Source organism: Lactuca virosa, chromosome 7, assembly GCF_052849685.1.
Source record: "Lactuca virosa cultivar CGN04683 chromosome 7, Lactuca_virosa_CGN04683_v6, whole genome shotgun sequence".
Classification (NCBI taxonomy): Eukaryota; Viridiplantae; Streptophyta; class Magnoliopsida; order Asterales; family Asteraceae; genus Lactuca; species Lactuca virosa.
The window spans coordinates 278,819,220-278,833,673 of record NC_136432.1 but is presented as its reverse complement, the minus strand read 5'-3'; the positions used below and the strand labels follow the sequence as shown (position 1 = coordinate 278,833,673).

At 31.7% G+C, this 14,454-nt stretch overlaps 1 protein-coding gene and 1 pseudogene across 3 annotated transcripts; one reads left to right on the top strand and one right to left on the bottom strand.

Moving 5' to 3' along the window:
• Positions 1–1,012: 1,012 nt before the first annotated feature.
• LOC145124157 (putative LRR receptor-like serine/threonine-protein kinase At1g56130) lies at positions 1,013–13,950 on the bottom strand. 3 transcript variants are annotated; one of them, XM_079059394.1, is made up of 24 exons: positions 13,599–13,942; positions 9,920–10,112; positions 9,735–9,806; positions 9,545–9,616; positions 9,359–9,430; positions 9,178–9,249; positions 8,902–8,973; positions 8,734–8,805; positions 8,582–8,653; positions 8,406–8,471; positions 8,253–8,324; positions 8,063–8,134; positions 7,899–7,964; positions 7,759–7,824; positions 7,569–7,613; positions 6,744–6,808; positions 4,792–5,159; positions 3,774–3,972; positions 3,526–3,681; positions 3,326–3,444; positions 2,429–2,639; positions 2,126–2,357; positions 1,911–2,061; positions 1,013–1,482 (listed from the first exon to the last, which is right to left on the bottom strand). In XM_079059394.1, exons 1-24 carry the CDS (start codon positions 13,675–13,677, stop codon positions 1,159–1,161), a joined length of 2,988 nt encoding a protein of 995 aa, XP_078915520.1. In that variant the 5' UTR covers positions 13,678–13,942; the 3' UTR covers positions 1,013–1,158. The 3 variants fall into 3 exon arrangements, 2 of the variants coding, with proteins under 2 accessions (XP_078915520.1, XP_078915521.1); XR_013715516.1 differs by having other exon boundaries at positions 1,351–1,482; positions 1,911–2,044; positions 13,599–13,950; XM_079059395.1 differs by having other exon boundaries at positions 1,463–1,567; positions 13,599–13,948.
• Positions 6,094–6,207, top strand: LOC145127912 (U4 spliceosomal RNA; annotated as a pseudogene).
• Positions 13,951–14,454: the final 504 nt, after the last annotated feature.

The window sequence follows — 14,454 nt, the reverse complement described above, 5'->3', positions numbered from 1 at the left end:
ATGTACAGAACATCCAATTGGCAACTTTGTATCCTATAAAATATTGTCAAGATGAATCCAATTGGCAACCAGAATTTTTAGATACCTCAAGATGAATCGAAGAAAAGGTCTACTATTCAAGAAGAATGGCACCAAAGAGATTAACATTTATACTGATGCATATTGGGCAGGAGGTGCAGCTCATGGAAGGAGTACTTCAGGATACTGCTCTTATGTTTGGGGTAATCTAGTGACATGGAGAAGCAAGAAACAATCTGTGGTCTCTAGAAGTACAGCAGAATCATAGTCAAGAGCCTGGGCTTTAGGTATTTGTGAAGGAATCTAGCTAAAAAGGCTACCGGTGGAATTAGGACTCTTTACAAGAGGTTCTATAAAAATGTTTTGTGATAATCAAGCTACAATTAACATTGCTAAGAATCATGTCCATCATGACAAGACAACACATGTTGAGATAAGATCAACATTTCATCATTGAGAAGATTGAAAATGCCACAATTTAAACCATTTATACTCCATCAAGACTTCAAATAGTTGATATTCTCACCAAGGCCCTTCCAAGGACTGTCTTTGATAAACTAATATGCAAGCTGGAAATGTTTGACATACATAACCCAACTTGAGGGGGAGTGTAGATTTATGTGTATTAATTAGAGAATAATCTTAGTTATTGTAAAATCTTGAATTATAAGTAAAATCCCTGATTTATGGGAATTAACATTGATTGTACAGCTAGGATATCCTCTGTAATTAGCCTATAAATAGGCATTTTTCCTCTGGTGAATAAATTAGCAATTCATTCCGAAAGCTTCAGAAATGATCAAGGTTTTGAGTCTCAACAATCATAACAGGGAGCTATATTTCCTTATGTAATCCGGCTAACGAGCCACTATGCACATAATATAGATCTCATATGATGCTTTGGGGTGAAACAATGGGCTGACTTAAGTGTGCCAACATAAAACCCTTTTCGTAGAAAGTTATTGTCAAAACAATATTTTTTTACATATCACGATAAAAGGTTTTATATGTAAGTCATTTATACCATCAACAATTATAACAATTACATTTGCGTTCAACCATCTTCCAAATAAATAAAGTAAATTAGTCAAAATCGAGTGACTTTACAAATAGATCATGAAGGTCATTCAAGTGATGAAGTCACATACCTTCTCCCATGATATTGTGAAGCATCGGTAGGGAAGAATCATGTGGTGAAACTATTGTAATTGGACTAGCACTCATAAATGTCGTAGAATCGTCAAACTCGAAATTAGTCAGGTATTTGGGTCGAGTAATGACACCGGTTACTTCTATGTCTCCTGAAAGCATTGCCACGACACGCGACATTGATGGTCGTTGTGTTGAGGTTTGAGTGGATAAAAGGGCAACTCTGATCATCCTTTTCACTTCGGTCTCATCAAATTCAGACAATTCTTCATGCACCAACTCTACTTCACGATTAGCTTCATGTAACTTCCATGCCTAAGTTTATACAAAGGCCAGTAAAGATTATAAATTTTGCATCATCGGTCGGTCATCAATTTTCAACATCTTCAATTTTCTTATTCTGCAACAGGACAGACGCAGATAGGGACAGAGACAAAAACACACACGCACATGTACACATGCATACATATATACATACATGATACATAAAAGTTGGTTACCTTAATTGAGAAAATTTTAGAAGTTCGATACATAGATATTACTTTTTTAAAGTTTATCAAAAGAAGTTCCATACTTTAAAACAATTATTACCAAAGTTAGATTACCTTTCTATGCAATTTTCTCGTTAACTAGTTGTTTATTATGTAATTCCTTCTTTTGGCTTGGTAAGAGTAGATCGAGTGTATAAATTCATTTATGAAGAAGAAGAACAACAACAAGAAAAAGAAGAAGATAAAACATACCCAATTAAGAAGATATTTTTTCTCATCTTCCAAACTTGAATCAGAATTGGGCCTCCCACTGATAATCTCTAGAGCCACAACTCCAAACCCAAACACATCAGCCTTCTCCGTAAGGTGTCCCCACAGTGCATACTCTGGTGCAAGATACCCACTACACAGTGAATCAGTAAAGACTTAAATGAGAACAAGTTCAAATGTCGACAAAGCAATCTTACACTGTGCCAGCAACACGAGTACTCATGTGTGTTTTCTTGTCATCATAAAGTTTCGCCAGACCGAAATCCGATATTTTTGGGGTCAATTCAGAATCAAGTAAAACATTGCTAGATTTCACATCTCGATGTATAATCCGTATCCGTGATTCCTCATGGAGATACGCGAGACCCCTTGCTATTCCCAAGCATATATCAAAACGGGTGGACCATTTAAGCGATAATCTTTTGCTTCCTGCATCACAGAACCGAAACGTAACATTATAACATTGTACTTTGATCATGTCAAAATATGTAATTTCTCACCGAATAATGCTTGGTCAAGACTGTTGTTTTCATGATACTCGTAGACAAGGAGTCGTTTTTCTCCATCGATGCAGCATCCATATAATTTTACAAGGTTACGGTGTTGGACAGCAGATACTGTAGCAATCTCTGCCACAAATTGACGCTTACCGTGTTGGGAGGCTATGGATAGTTGTTTAACGGCTATTACTCTCCCATCAGCAAGTTTTCCCTGTTTGTGTTTGTCATCAAAGAGATTCAGTTCGACTTTAAGGGTCTGTTTGGTATGATGGAATGAATCATTCAAACATTTTGTTTGTTATTATTAAATAGAAAAGAAATAATGTAAAAATGATAAATAAAGAAAAGTTATTTTATAAAAATAAATTTTCATTAAATAAAGATAAAGATAAATCGTTATGTAAACTGCATATAAACATATTTCATTCCATTCAAAATATATGTTATACTAGTTAATAATTATATATGATTTAAAGAAAATTACAAAATGAAAAGAACTATATAACATGAAAATTATAATTAAAATAGTTTTATTTATTTTATAATACGATAAAATATATTTAATTGTAGGTTCGAAAATTTTAAAAAGATCAATAATTATTGAAGATTATATGAATAAAAGTAATTTAAATTTATAGTATATATCATTCCACTACCTAAAGGAATGAAAAAAAAAAAGCACTCTTCCCCATGGAATGGGAATCAGCCCAAGAGAAGGAATCACATTCACAGAGAAATGCTCCATTCCATTCTTTCTTCACAACAAAACATGATTTTTTTTTTCATTCCGCCGTAATGTTCCACTCCATTCCTACTTTGAAGTCTGCATACCAAATGCTACCTAAGTAGAAAAAATGGATTCTTGATAAAAAAAACAAAAAAAGAAGTAAAAACTACCTTGTAAACAGGTCCAAAACCACCCTCGCCAAGTTTATTTGCAGGACTAAAATCATCTGTTGCATCTCTCAATTCTCCATAACCAAAAGTACATGGCTTGGGGTCAATTCCCAGAAACTCTGCAAATAAGCAAGTGTAAAAAAAAAATCCAAATGGAATACATTTTTCCTCTGTCATAAAGAAAGATCCAGAAAAACCACCTTCATCATGATTTCCAGATGTATCCCTCCTTTTCCTGCGCTGACGAAGAATATACAGGGCTAATAATATCAAAAAGCTCACAACTGAAATTGGAACCAAAATCCCCACAATCAAACCAGCATTCTTATTGTTGCTCACACTAGGGATGATGAAATCTGTAGAAAAAATAAATAAGTAAAGGTCGGTCTTGTCATTTTGTCATGAAAATGAAGAGAAAAAAAAAACAATTTGATGAAAGAATATTTACTTGGGGTGGCAGTGATTGCTGAGATAAGAGGTCCAAAAGTTCCATCAATAGGTACACCCCAAGTCCCTTTTCCAGACCACAAGAAATTTATCTCAAGATAGTTATTTGACACCTGGACTGTTACTTCCCTTGAAACAGGACTAAATGAAGCTCCCCCTGCTTCCCTTTTTATATCAAAATCTTCAAACACCCGACTTCCCTAAAGAAACACAAAATTTCAGATACTAACTTACAGAAATTAGGGTATAGAGTCGGTTATACTCAGAGACCAAAAATGTAATTTACTCTAATTTGAGGAAAGTATGTTTTTGGTTGGTTGATTTTTTATATTTTGGTCCCAGTAAATTTTCTATTGCAACTTTGGTCTTTATTTGAGGTTTTTGTAACATTTTAGTCCATGTTACATGTAAAATGACTACTTTTAGCCAATGAGTATAATTGATTTCTGCAAATTTGGTCTCACAAATATAGTTATCATGTTACCTGGTACAGGAACCAAAACAATAACAATGTGAATACCTAAAACAAGGATTAAAATTGCAAGAGAAAATTTTTTGGGACTAAAATTGCAGATATCGGCTATACTCGGGGACCAAAATGTAAGTTACAGAAATGGGTTGGTTGAAATAGTTGGTTCAGTCCAATTTCAACTAATAGTTACCTTGATCCCCAGTTTTAGCAAAGAAAAAGAAAAGAAGAGAAAAGAAAGTAGGAGAGAAAAGAAGAGAAAGGAAAGGAAAATAAATTTGTCTTTCGTGTTCCCGAGTCAGAGAAAAGTGAAAGGAAGTTAAACATTTTGTTCTTTCTCTCCAAATCCGTCCAAATCGGAAGGAAAGTTAGGAGGGAAAGTGATTATTCCATTTCCTCTCACTTCCATCCATTTCCTTTATTTTCTCTCGTTAAGTTGAACTCGGGAACGGGGTGTTAGTCTTCCTTGGAACAACAAGCCAGTAAAAGTGTAAAACAATATACCACAGGGACCAATATTGTAATTATGAAAGTGTATTTTAACACAGACCTGGATATAAATGTCAAATACGCGTCTTCCAAGACTTCTCCAAGTGAGACCATCTTGTATCTCAAGTTCTGCGAAGCGGAGGTTTACAGTGTAGTTACCATTTTCAAGGCCTAAACCGTAATATCTTAAAGATCCAGCAGAGAGTCTTGCTGTTTGGAAGAGTTGTGAATCTGAAGTGTTTGTGAACTCGCGATTAGTGAAACTTCTGTATCTGGGGTACTCGCTTAGTCCCACATTGCTGACACCCCACCTCCTATCGGTAGTCAAAGAGTATGTTGCTGGTCCAAGAAGTGCATCTTCTTGCTCGTGGACTATTCCTCCAGAGGATCTAACTCGTGGACCACCACAGTTGATTCCAATGCTACCATCTGTAAAAAAAATCATGAAAAGGTGCCAAATTTGAGGTGTTATAATTAATAAACCCCATATTACATGAAAACCACTACTACTGTACTTTGAAATTTTTTCAAGAATATTTTTCTTGACTTAACCACGAGACTTATGATTTTTTTATATATATATATATATATATATATATATGAAACAGCCACTATGGTATGGAATTTTTTGGTCTAACCACATGAAAAAAAATATATATGTTTAACCACCCAAAAAATATTTTTAATAATTTGACCACCAAAACTTCTATTTGTTTTTTTAAAAACAACTTTAACTAAGAAGTTTTTCCGCTTATATATTAATTGACGGTGTTTAATGTCACCTAAAAGGATATTTGATTATTAATAAAACATTAAATATCCCTTTAATAACACATACAAAATGTAATCCTACAGAAAAATATTGTAACATTTTGCATGAACAAATTTAATACACAACTAGATTTAAAATAAAATTTGAGTATATAATGAAATGTCCATTCAAAACTATAATCAAATATCAAAAAACTGAATATTTGATGAAGTATCAATTCAAAATCTAGGGTTGTGGAGCACATAATTTCAAAATGATGAGGATTCATTCAATTAGGAAAACACTCTCAAATGCAAATCAGATATCGGAAAGAAAGAATGAGTGATTTACCGATCGTGCATTTTTATATCGGTTATTATACCCGGTTAAGGTTGCATTATTTTAATAAAAAGTTTCAAATTTTTTGTGGTTAATTTGTAAAAATAATTACTAATGTGATTGAACAGAAAGAGTTCTTCGGGTTAAATAAAAAATTTTCAAACTATAGTGGTTTTTATAGAATCCAAAATTTTATGGTTTCCAAGAAACCTTTAAGCCCTTATACCCGGTTAAGGTGTTTTTTCTGAAAAAGGGAAATCTTCAGAAAAGACTATCTTTGTGCTTGGGCAATGAAGCAGCTAATGAAGCAATAACCAAGGCACGTCAATTGCTGGTTGAAAACTTTTTCCAAACGATAAAGCCATTAATTTCTATTTTTATAGAAAAGAACAAGAAACCGGCAATCGTTTATATAATTTTGATTTAACTTGGTAATCTTTAGAGAATTCTCTATATATTCAAGGACCATTAACGATAAAGCCATGATTTTTAACAACAATGACACAAACTATTATCTTACTGCATTTTCTCTATTTTCTGTCTAACAAAGAATATTATCAAACTGTATTCTTTATGCATGATATTATAGTACTGTAATCTTAACTTATTCTCTATGCAAAGGATATTATAGTATAGTAATCTTAATTTATTCTTTCTGTCTCACAAGTTATTGTAAGACGAGACAAGACCCACTGACAAAGAGATTGTAGTAAGATAATACCCTTTGTCAAAAAGACATGACTTTATCATAATGAGCCCAAAAGATAGGGAGTTTTATGAAGAATGTTGGGTAAAATCCAAAATATGTAAACAACATTTTCTTTAGCTGGTTAAACAGGAAAAAAAATCTAAATTGTAGGGATTTTTGTCCTTTTCAGTTAATTAACCCATAATATAAGAGAAACTTCATGTTTTTTACTTACATATTGGTGATCCACGATTACAAGAGAAATCTCTTTGGAGACAAATCACTCCTGAAGGCAAACCTCTTGGGCAAAAAAAACATTACACTATAATTAGAAATAAACAGATAAATAAATGAGTTCATCACAAAAGTGGGAATGTTTGTATCACAACATGACAACATTTTAAAAATTTATCACAAAATAATCACATATTTCGAATAAAAAGGTTCCTTTATATGAGAAATTACTTTTTTACACCTATTTTGCTATCGAAGTTCGACGATTAGAGAAATTACTTTTTCTGACAACATATTTAGCAAATTTTTATTCTATTCTGCAAAAAAATGCCATTTTCGAGAAACTTTATTTTCTTGGAAATTAGGCAGCTTAAGTATTTCTTGAAATGAAAAAAAAATTATATGCAACAAAATTGGTTAAGATGTTTGGCTTCTCAATGAAGCATGTGGGTTCGAGACCTAGGAAAGATCAATTTTTCACATATTTTGTTGAACTTAATTTTGTTTACATTTGAAAGAAATATTTATATTAGCCAATAGCGTGAACATTTTGTATCGTCCTTTTTTTCCAAGAAAAAACATTGGAAAGGAATATCCCAACGTAAAAAATGTTATCCCCGCGAAAAAAAAAACCCGCGAAATATTGTGGTGGGCTGAAAATGCAATTTCGTGATGTTTTTCTTTTCCAAAATCAGGGGCCATTTTGTGATAAGTGATAAAAAGTTAGTCATTTGTGATACATCCCTCCCATTTTTGTCATTTTTGTGATAATTAGTGTAGAAAGAAATAGAGAAGTAAGTTGCGGTTGAGGCTTCAATATAATTACCTGCCTTCAAAACTGTCTACAGGGAAGTTATTCACAACTATGTTACTGCACACGCTTTGGAAATATGGTATTAGCTCCAAAAGCTATTCTAGAAAACTTATGTATGTTTGCTAATTTTTGATAGAGAACAAATTTCAAATACAAGGTACAAATGAGAATTTAGAAGCAATATCCAAAATGAAGCACGTACAGTTGTAAGTCTGAGTCATCGACCCAAGAAGGAAGTGTCCCAGATAATCCATTGTGTGACACATCACTGCATGAAGAAAATTGTATGGACATTATTAAAAGACACAATTTCTCTTAGTTAACTAGCCTATAACTACTTACATAGTCCGGAGAGTTCTGCTCTTTACATCGGGAAGAGTACCGGTTAAACTATTGTTTCCAAGAAACCTGCGAATGACGACATGTATATTTGGTCAACATTGAGATTTATTGACCAAATTGCATGCAAAATATTATTTATCATAAAAGGAGAATATGGATATTACAATAAAGACATTCGTCTCAAGCTGAATAATCCTCTTGGAATCTCCCCACTCAAATTGTTGAAACTCAAATCCCTGAGAAAATAACATTAGGGAGCTTTTCTTTAATAGTAGTTAATACTTAATATCCATGCTTGACTTATTAGGTAAATCTATGTATTCAAATACTTCAATGAAAATCCAGATTACTCACAGTTGTGTCAAGCTTGCAAGTTCTCCTATGTCATTTGGAATGGAGCCAGAAATTCTGTTATTCCTCAACTTTCTGCAAGAGATGACATCACGTTATAACTTGTATTCAAATCCTTGATAAAACAATAAATATAATATCAATGTATTTGCTTACAATTCAGTCAGGGATCTCAAACCACTAATAAAATCCAGAGTTCCATTAGATAAACCACTTATGCCCCTGTAACATTATAGAACCCGAGCAGTTTGATTTCATTGTATGCAAATTAAAAGATCAAAATAACAACTTGCAATGTATAATTATAAATTATTAGGAGAATAAAGGCTTACAATCTCTGCAAAGAGGTCAGTCTAGAAAATGAAGGTGGTATTGAACCTTCAAAAGAGTTCCCCTCAAACCACCTATGAGAATATTAAGCATGTAACTTATATTTTAAAAGTTCATAATGAAAAGCATGTAAATAATTTGGATGCTTGCTTACAAGGCTTGTAACTGAGACCAATTCCCTATAAAGTCTGGTATTCTTCCAGTGAATGGATTATCAGAAGCCCATCTGTGAATTCGTTATAAAAAAGAAAGTGTCACATTTCTTATATGATGGATAAAATGCAACATTGAAACATCATTAAAGATAATTAAATGCTCTTACACTATCACCAGGTTCTGTAAATTAGCAAACGTAGGAGGTATAGGACCACCAACTCCAGCACTATCCATGTAACTGAAGGTAATCGATTTTTTCCCATAATAAGATTTGCATTCAACTTTGGAAAAAATACATACATGAGAGCCATGGGCATATATACATGGCCAAGATAATAGACAACATAATAAATAGATACAAAAAGATGATATTGGATGATTTAATCAATGCATAACAAAAGGTAATAGTGGGTACGATAGTAATGAAGATGAGTGTTCTTACAGCTGCTGTAAATTTCTCAAATTTCCAAGTTCAGATGGCAGGGAACCAGTGAAATTGTTTGTGCCAAATGAGCTGCAACATAAAAGAATATAGAAAACACAAATGTAATCAACAAAAAATTAAACTAAAGTTGTTGTTTGAAGGAAGAAGAAAGACAAAGAAAGTATAAAACAAACTATACAGATATTCAAGGTCAGTAAGTAGTCCTAGCTCTCGTGGAACCTGCCCTGATAATGCATTAATGCGGAAAATCCTATAAAAAAAGTTAAGATTCATCATTATAAATCTGAATTGTCAGAAGTATTCTTAAAGATATAGAGGTCAAAATCATTATTTGAGCTTAAAGTAGCACAAAGGGATGGCTTACATGATCTGCATACGGGTTAAATTGCCAATGGAAGGTGACAAGGGACCTGTCAAGCAGTTCTTGGACAAGTTACTGTAGCAAACACTTGATTATTTAGCATGATCATTACAAGCATAGATATCCATAACACGGATGTAAGTATATTTTTAGGTTTTAACTTTCTATAGTGAAGAAATAGCTGCAAACATACAGATGGGTTAGGTAAGTCAAAGTCCAGAGTCCTTCAGGGATTGGCCCCACAACATCAAGTCCACCAACTCTTCTGATGATTTGCAGGGAGATAATGATTGTTAGAAGATAAAATAGAATGCAAATGAGTAACAATTGAAACGACCAAAAGATGATTTCTAGAACTGAAGGGGAAAGAACACTCACAGTCCAGTGATATGGCAAGTAGAATCGGTGAAATTACAGTCGCATGTGATGCCGGGATTGTAAGCCCGGGAATTGAAGGCCGTAGAGTTCAGGGCGGCGCCGCTGCATAATTCTCCGCTTATGTTCCATCCCATCTGTGTTGCTGAACTTTCTGGTATCCCCCATTCGCTGAACATTGCATTTATAACTCTCGCTGCATCACCAATTTTCTTCAGTTTCATTCATCACCGAGATCATAATCATTGTTACTAGTGACGTTAAAGTACCATAATCGAAATTTTATTCAATACATATGGTGATTGGAATCTTAAAACCTCAAACAAGGTTTGAGTGTATTTGAATATGAGTGGTCGAGATTAAATTCTTCAACTTAAGATTCAATTGTTACTATGTTATGGGAAATGTATATACAACGTCGTCAAAGGCCTTTACAAGATTGAAGCCTTTACCGTAGTGACAACTGCCTTATTGGAAATCATTCCTTTTATGTTTACTCTCATGTTGAATTTGATGTTGCTTTATATATTAACTAGTTGTTAGTTGTTGCTTTATATATTAACTAGTTGTTAGTTGTGAGACCATTTATTATATGCACAAATTTAAAGAAAAAAAAAGTAAAATATAAAATTCAAAATATTTGAAAACTCTAAATTTATAAGAAAATAAAAAAAATGTTGAATTATTATAATAATTTTTTTATCTTTTAAATTTAAACAAATACTAATTTAAATAAATAAAAAAACTAATAAGCTTTAGTTTTGAGAATTGTGAAATTAAAAGGTAAGTTCATTAATAAAATTGATATCCATTTATTATAAGTATTATATTAAAATATTATGTAAAATTTAATAAAACAGAAAAACTCATAAAATGAAATGTGGAAAAAAAAACTAATTGAAAATAACCACAAAATGACATTTGTCAAATTGATTAGAGTGTTACAAGTGACAAAAAACCTTCATTTATTAAAGATGATTTTTTTGTTTAATTTTATGTGCAAATATGTTAAATATTGTATTATTGGAAATAACAAAATATTTAAAAATAAAAAATATATGAAATAAACATTCAAACATCTTTTCTAATTTCTAAAATGAAAAATAAAAATACAATCAGCTTCAGCTAAACGTGTTTTCTAAATTTTATATAGAAAACTGAAAATAAAAACTCCACCATTTTTCTGAATTTTTTCTACAATCAAAACGGATCATAAGCTTTTCGAAAAGGCTTGTTAATTAACAAGTTTTTGCCATCAGTTATTTCAATAATTTGGTGGGTCATCCATGTTTTTAACCGATTATAAATAGACAATTTATACAAAGGTCAATCAAATATTAAATTTAAAATGTTATTTTATTGTATAGATAAAATAAAAAAGTTTATTTTAAGTTTATTTAGCAAAAACCTCCACAAATATAATTATCATATTGTTGATGCTCTTCACCCCACCACAGTAGACTCTACCCTTTGCAACCTAAACAAAGGCTTAGGGCCCCCAATTCTACAAGAATCCCAATTTTAAAGCTTATTCTGATATATATATATATATATATATATATATATATATATATATATATATATATATATATATATATATATATATATATATATATATATATATATATATATATATAGGTTTAGGTTCAAATGAGACGGCTTAATTTTGTAAGACCGTGAGACGCAATCCTAGCCACTCATTTAGTAAATAAAACAAAAACATTTTTAAAATGCAAAATAATTGAAAATTTTCGAAATTTTTTTTTCCAATATTATTTTCAGAATATATATTTTCCAAAAAAAATAAAAAAATACCAAAATAAATAAAAAATAAATACAAAAAAAAATACATTTTTTATATATTTTATTAGAATATTTAGAATATTCTACATATCTGGCAAATCTAGTAGAATATTCTAAATATTCTAAAAATCATATTAGAAATGTACAGTGTAATATTCTATTAGAATATTTCACGTATTTTAAAAAAAATGTAATTTTTTTTTATTTTTTTTAGTTAAATAAAGTTCCGAAAATAAGAATTAAAAAAAGAATTTTTGGATTTTTCCTTTTATTTTGCATTTTAAAATTATTTTTAGATTTGGTCTCACGGTCTCACAAAATTAGCATGGTCTCAAATGAACCTGAAACTATATATATATATATATATATATATATATATATATATATATATATATATATATATATATATATATATATATATATATATATATAGCTTTTTTTACAATGGTGGGGGCGGTAATGTCATGTATGTAAGAAGTTTTTGGGATATTTTTATATATAGCTTCAGACATCTATAAGGGAGGAGGGAGTCATTCCCTCACAACCCACTGAACCCACTGCCACATCACTTTTTCTCTTTTATTTTTCTTCATCTTTCCGAACCCACAACACACGGAAACCCTATCTTTTTGAACCCACTCAACCTACTCAATTAAAAAAAATACAAAACAATCTAATATAAAATCTTAATTAGCAATAAAGTTATCGGCGGTACCACTCTTCCTTCAACGAGTGGGTTGGCTTGGTTTCACTAACCCACTTCATCATCTCTCTCTACTTTCTCTTTCTTATTTTCTCTTGTACCATGTGTTTTAAAACTTATACCTTAATTGTTTTGTATTTTTTTCAATTGAGTGGGTTGAGCGGGTTCAAAAAGATAGGATTTCCGTGTGTTGTGGGTTGGGAAAGATGAAGAAAAAGAAGAGACAAAAATTGATGTGACAGTGGGTTCGGTGGGTTGGGAGGGAACGACTCCCTCCTCCCTAATAGTTATACGAACTTCATACGCATATTGTGTGTGGTCATTTTAATCTAGAATGAAAAATCATACAAAGAATTCAAGAATGTATTAGCGACATTACCATTGGTACATAGAGTGGTAGGGACGCATTTCACAAGTCAATTTGTTTGTTTTGGTCATTAGAATTGGTACAAAAGTTTGCGACGTTAAAATAATATGGACTGACTGGTTTGGTTAGTCTACAAATATTTTATTTTCATTTTTAAGTTTTTGAAAATAATTAATTTGTTAAATGCAAATAATAATACCACGTTATCACAATGTTGTATGTATTAACAAATGTCACATATTTCGTCAAAACTATTTTATTCACATTTTACTCGACCAAATAAAAAATATAGTAACTCATATTTATGTATTTATATCTAAATTGATCAAATTTTAATCACATTCTAATATGAGCTGATACGATCTCAATTTGATGACCTTAAGCTACGTCCGAATTGGATTTGAGAGTTTGGATAGTTTCTAAATCTTTAAATAAAAATCATGCTCATTCAAATAAGTACAGCTTAAGAGCTCAATAATGGTCAATTTGAGTAAGTTAAGTCGAATCCGAGCCACTCCCTTTATATATTGCATATGGTTCGAAAAAGATAATACGAAAAATAACCAATTTTTCATTCGCAGATTTTGATAAAAGCTGGATGTGTTAGAGCATCTTATTGGTCAGTTCTTTTAATATCAATGAACATGAAACTCAAATCGAAATCTGAAGAGGACGACGTTCTCTCTCTTCAAAACACACACACACACAGAGAGAGGGGGGGAGGTATGACAACTGTGGATAATCAACGGATGAAAGCATAAACACAGAGAGAGAGAGAGAGAGAGAGAGAGAGAGAGAGAGAGCAGTACCTTCAGCTGGATCGGTGGTGTTTTGAGCTCGAGTTAGGGCGGCGGTGATCATCAAGCAGAAGCACAACCGTGATGCCATCGCACAAATCCTCCTCCGTCTGTGTTGCTTCGTTTCAGAATACCATTAATTTAAATTTAGATTATATATAAATGCATACACAGCGTAATATTGTAACGACCAACTTAAGTCGAGTCCCTGTCAGTAAGCAGAATTTTTTCTTCTTCCCAAGTCAAAATAATGTTTTATCATTTGACCGGATAATACTATGACTTTTTTGACTATTGATTTACAAATATGTTTTGAAGCGATTTCGGAATGTTTTAAACTACTTATGCATGTTAAATTTCAGATTTAAATAAATTTAAAATCTAAAATAATCATGTTAAGTAGGAATTCGTTCAAAGTTTTTAGAATAAAAGATTGTTTGCAAAGAAATTTAGCCACTAAGAGCACCCATTAAAAACTTGCAAAAAAATATCATATAAAACATTTGAATAAATAAAGCAATTAACTACCGATACACGTAAACATTTGAATAAATAAAGTAATTAACTACCGATACATGTGAACTATATTTTTTTCAAGGCTTTCAAAACTTAAAAAAAAATAATAATAAAAAAAATAATAATAAATGGACATGGTATATAGATACTATACAAGCTAGTGGTCTTGCAAATAGGTTGAAAGATGCTATGTGACATGTGGATACTATACAAGTGGGACAAGTGGGATTGCAAATAGCTTGAACGATGCCATAACCTCAAAAGTCTACTGGACATCTTGAAAATGGAAGTATGGAAGCCTTCTCGTACGTTTGGTAGGTGGTATATCTCTTTGGACTTTCAACATTTGTAG

Coding starts and splice junctions, on each gene's coding strand:
- LOC145124157 (XM_079059394.1), bottom strand. CDS start 13,677: ATGGCATCACGGTTGTGCTTCTGCTTGATGATCACCGCCGCCCTAACT. Junction 9,431..9,544: donor TTAACCCGTATGCAGATCAT/GTAAGCCATCCC, acceptor CTTTTTTTATAG/GATTTTCCGCATTAATGCAT. Junction 1,483..1,910: donor AAAAATATCTTCTTAATTGG/GTATGTTTTATC, acceptor GTATAAACTTAG/GCATGGAAGTTACATGAAGC.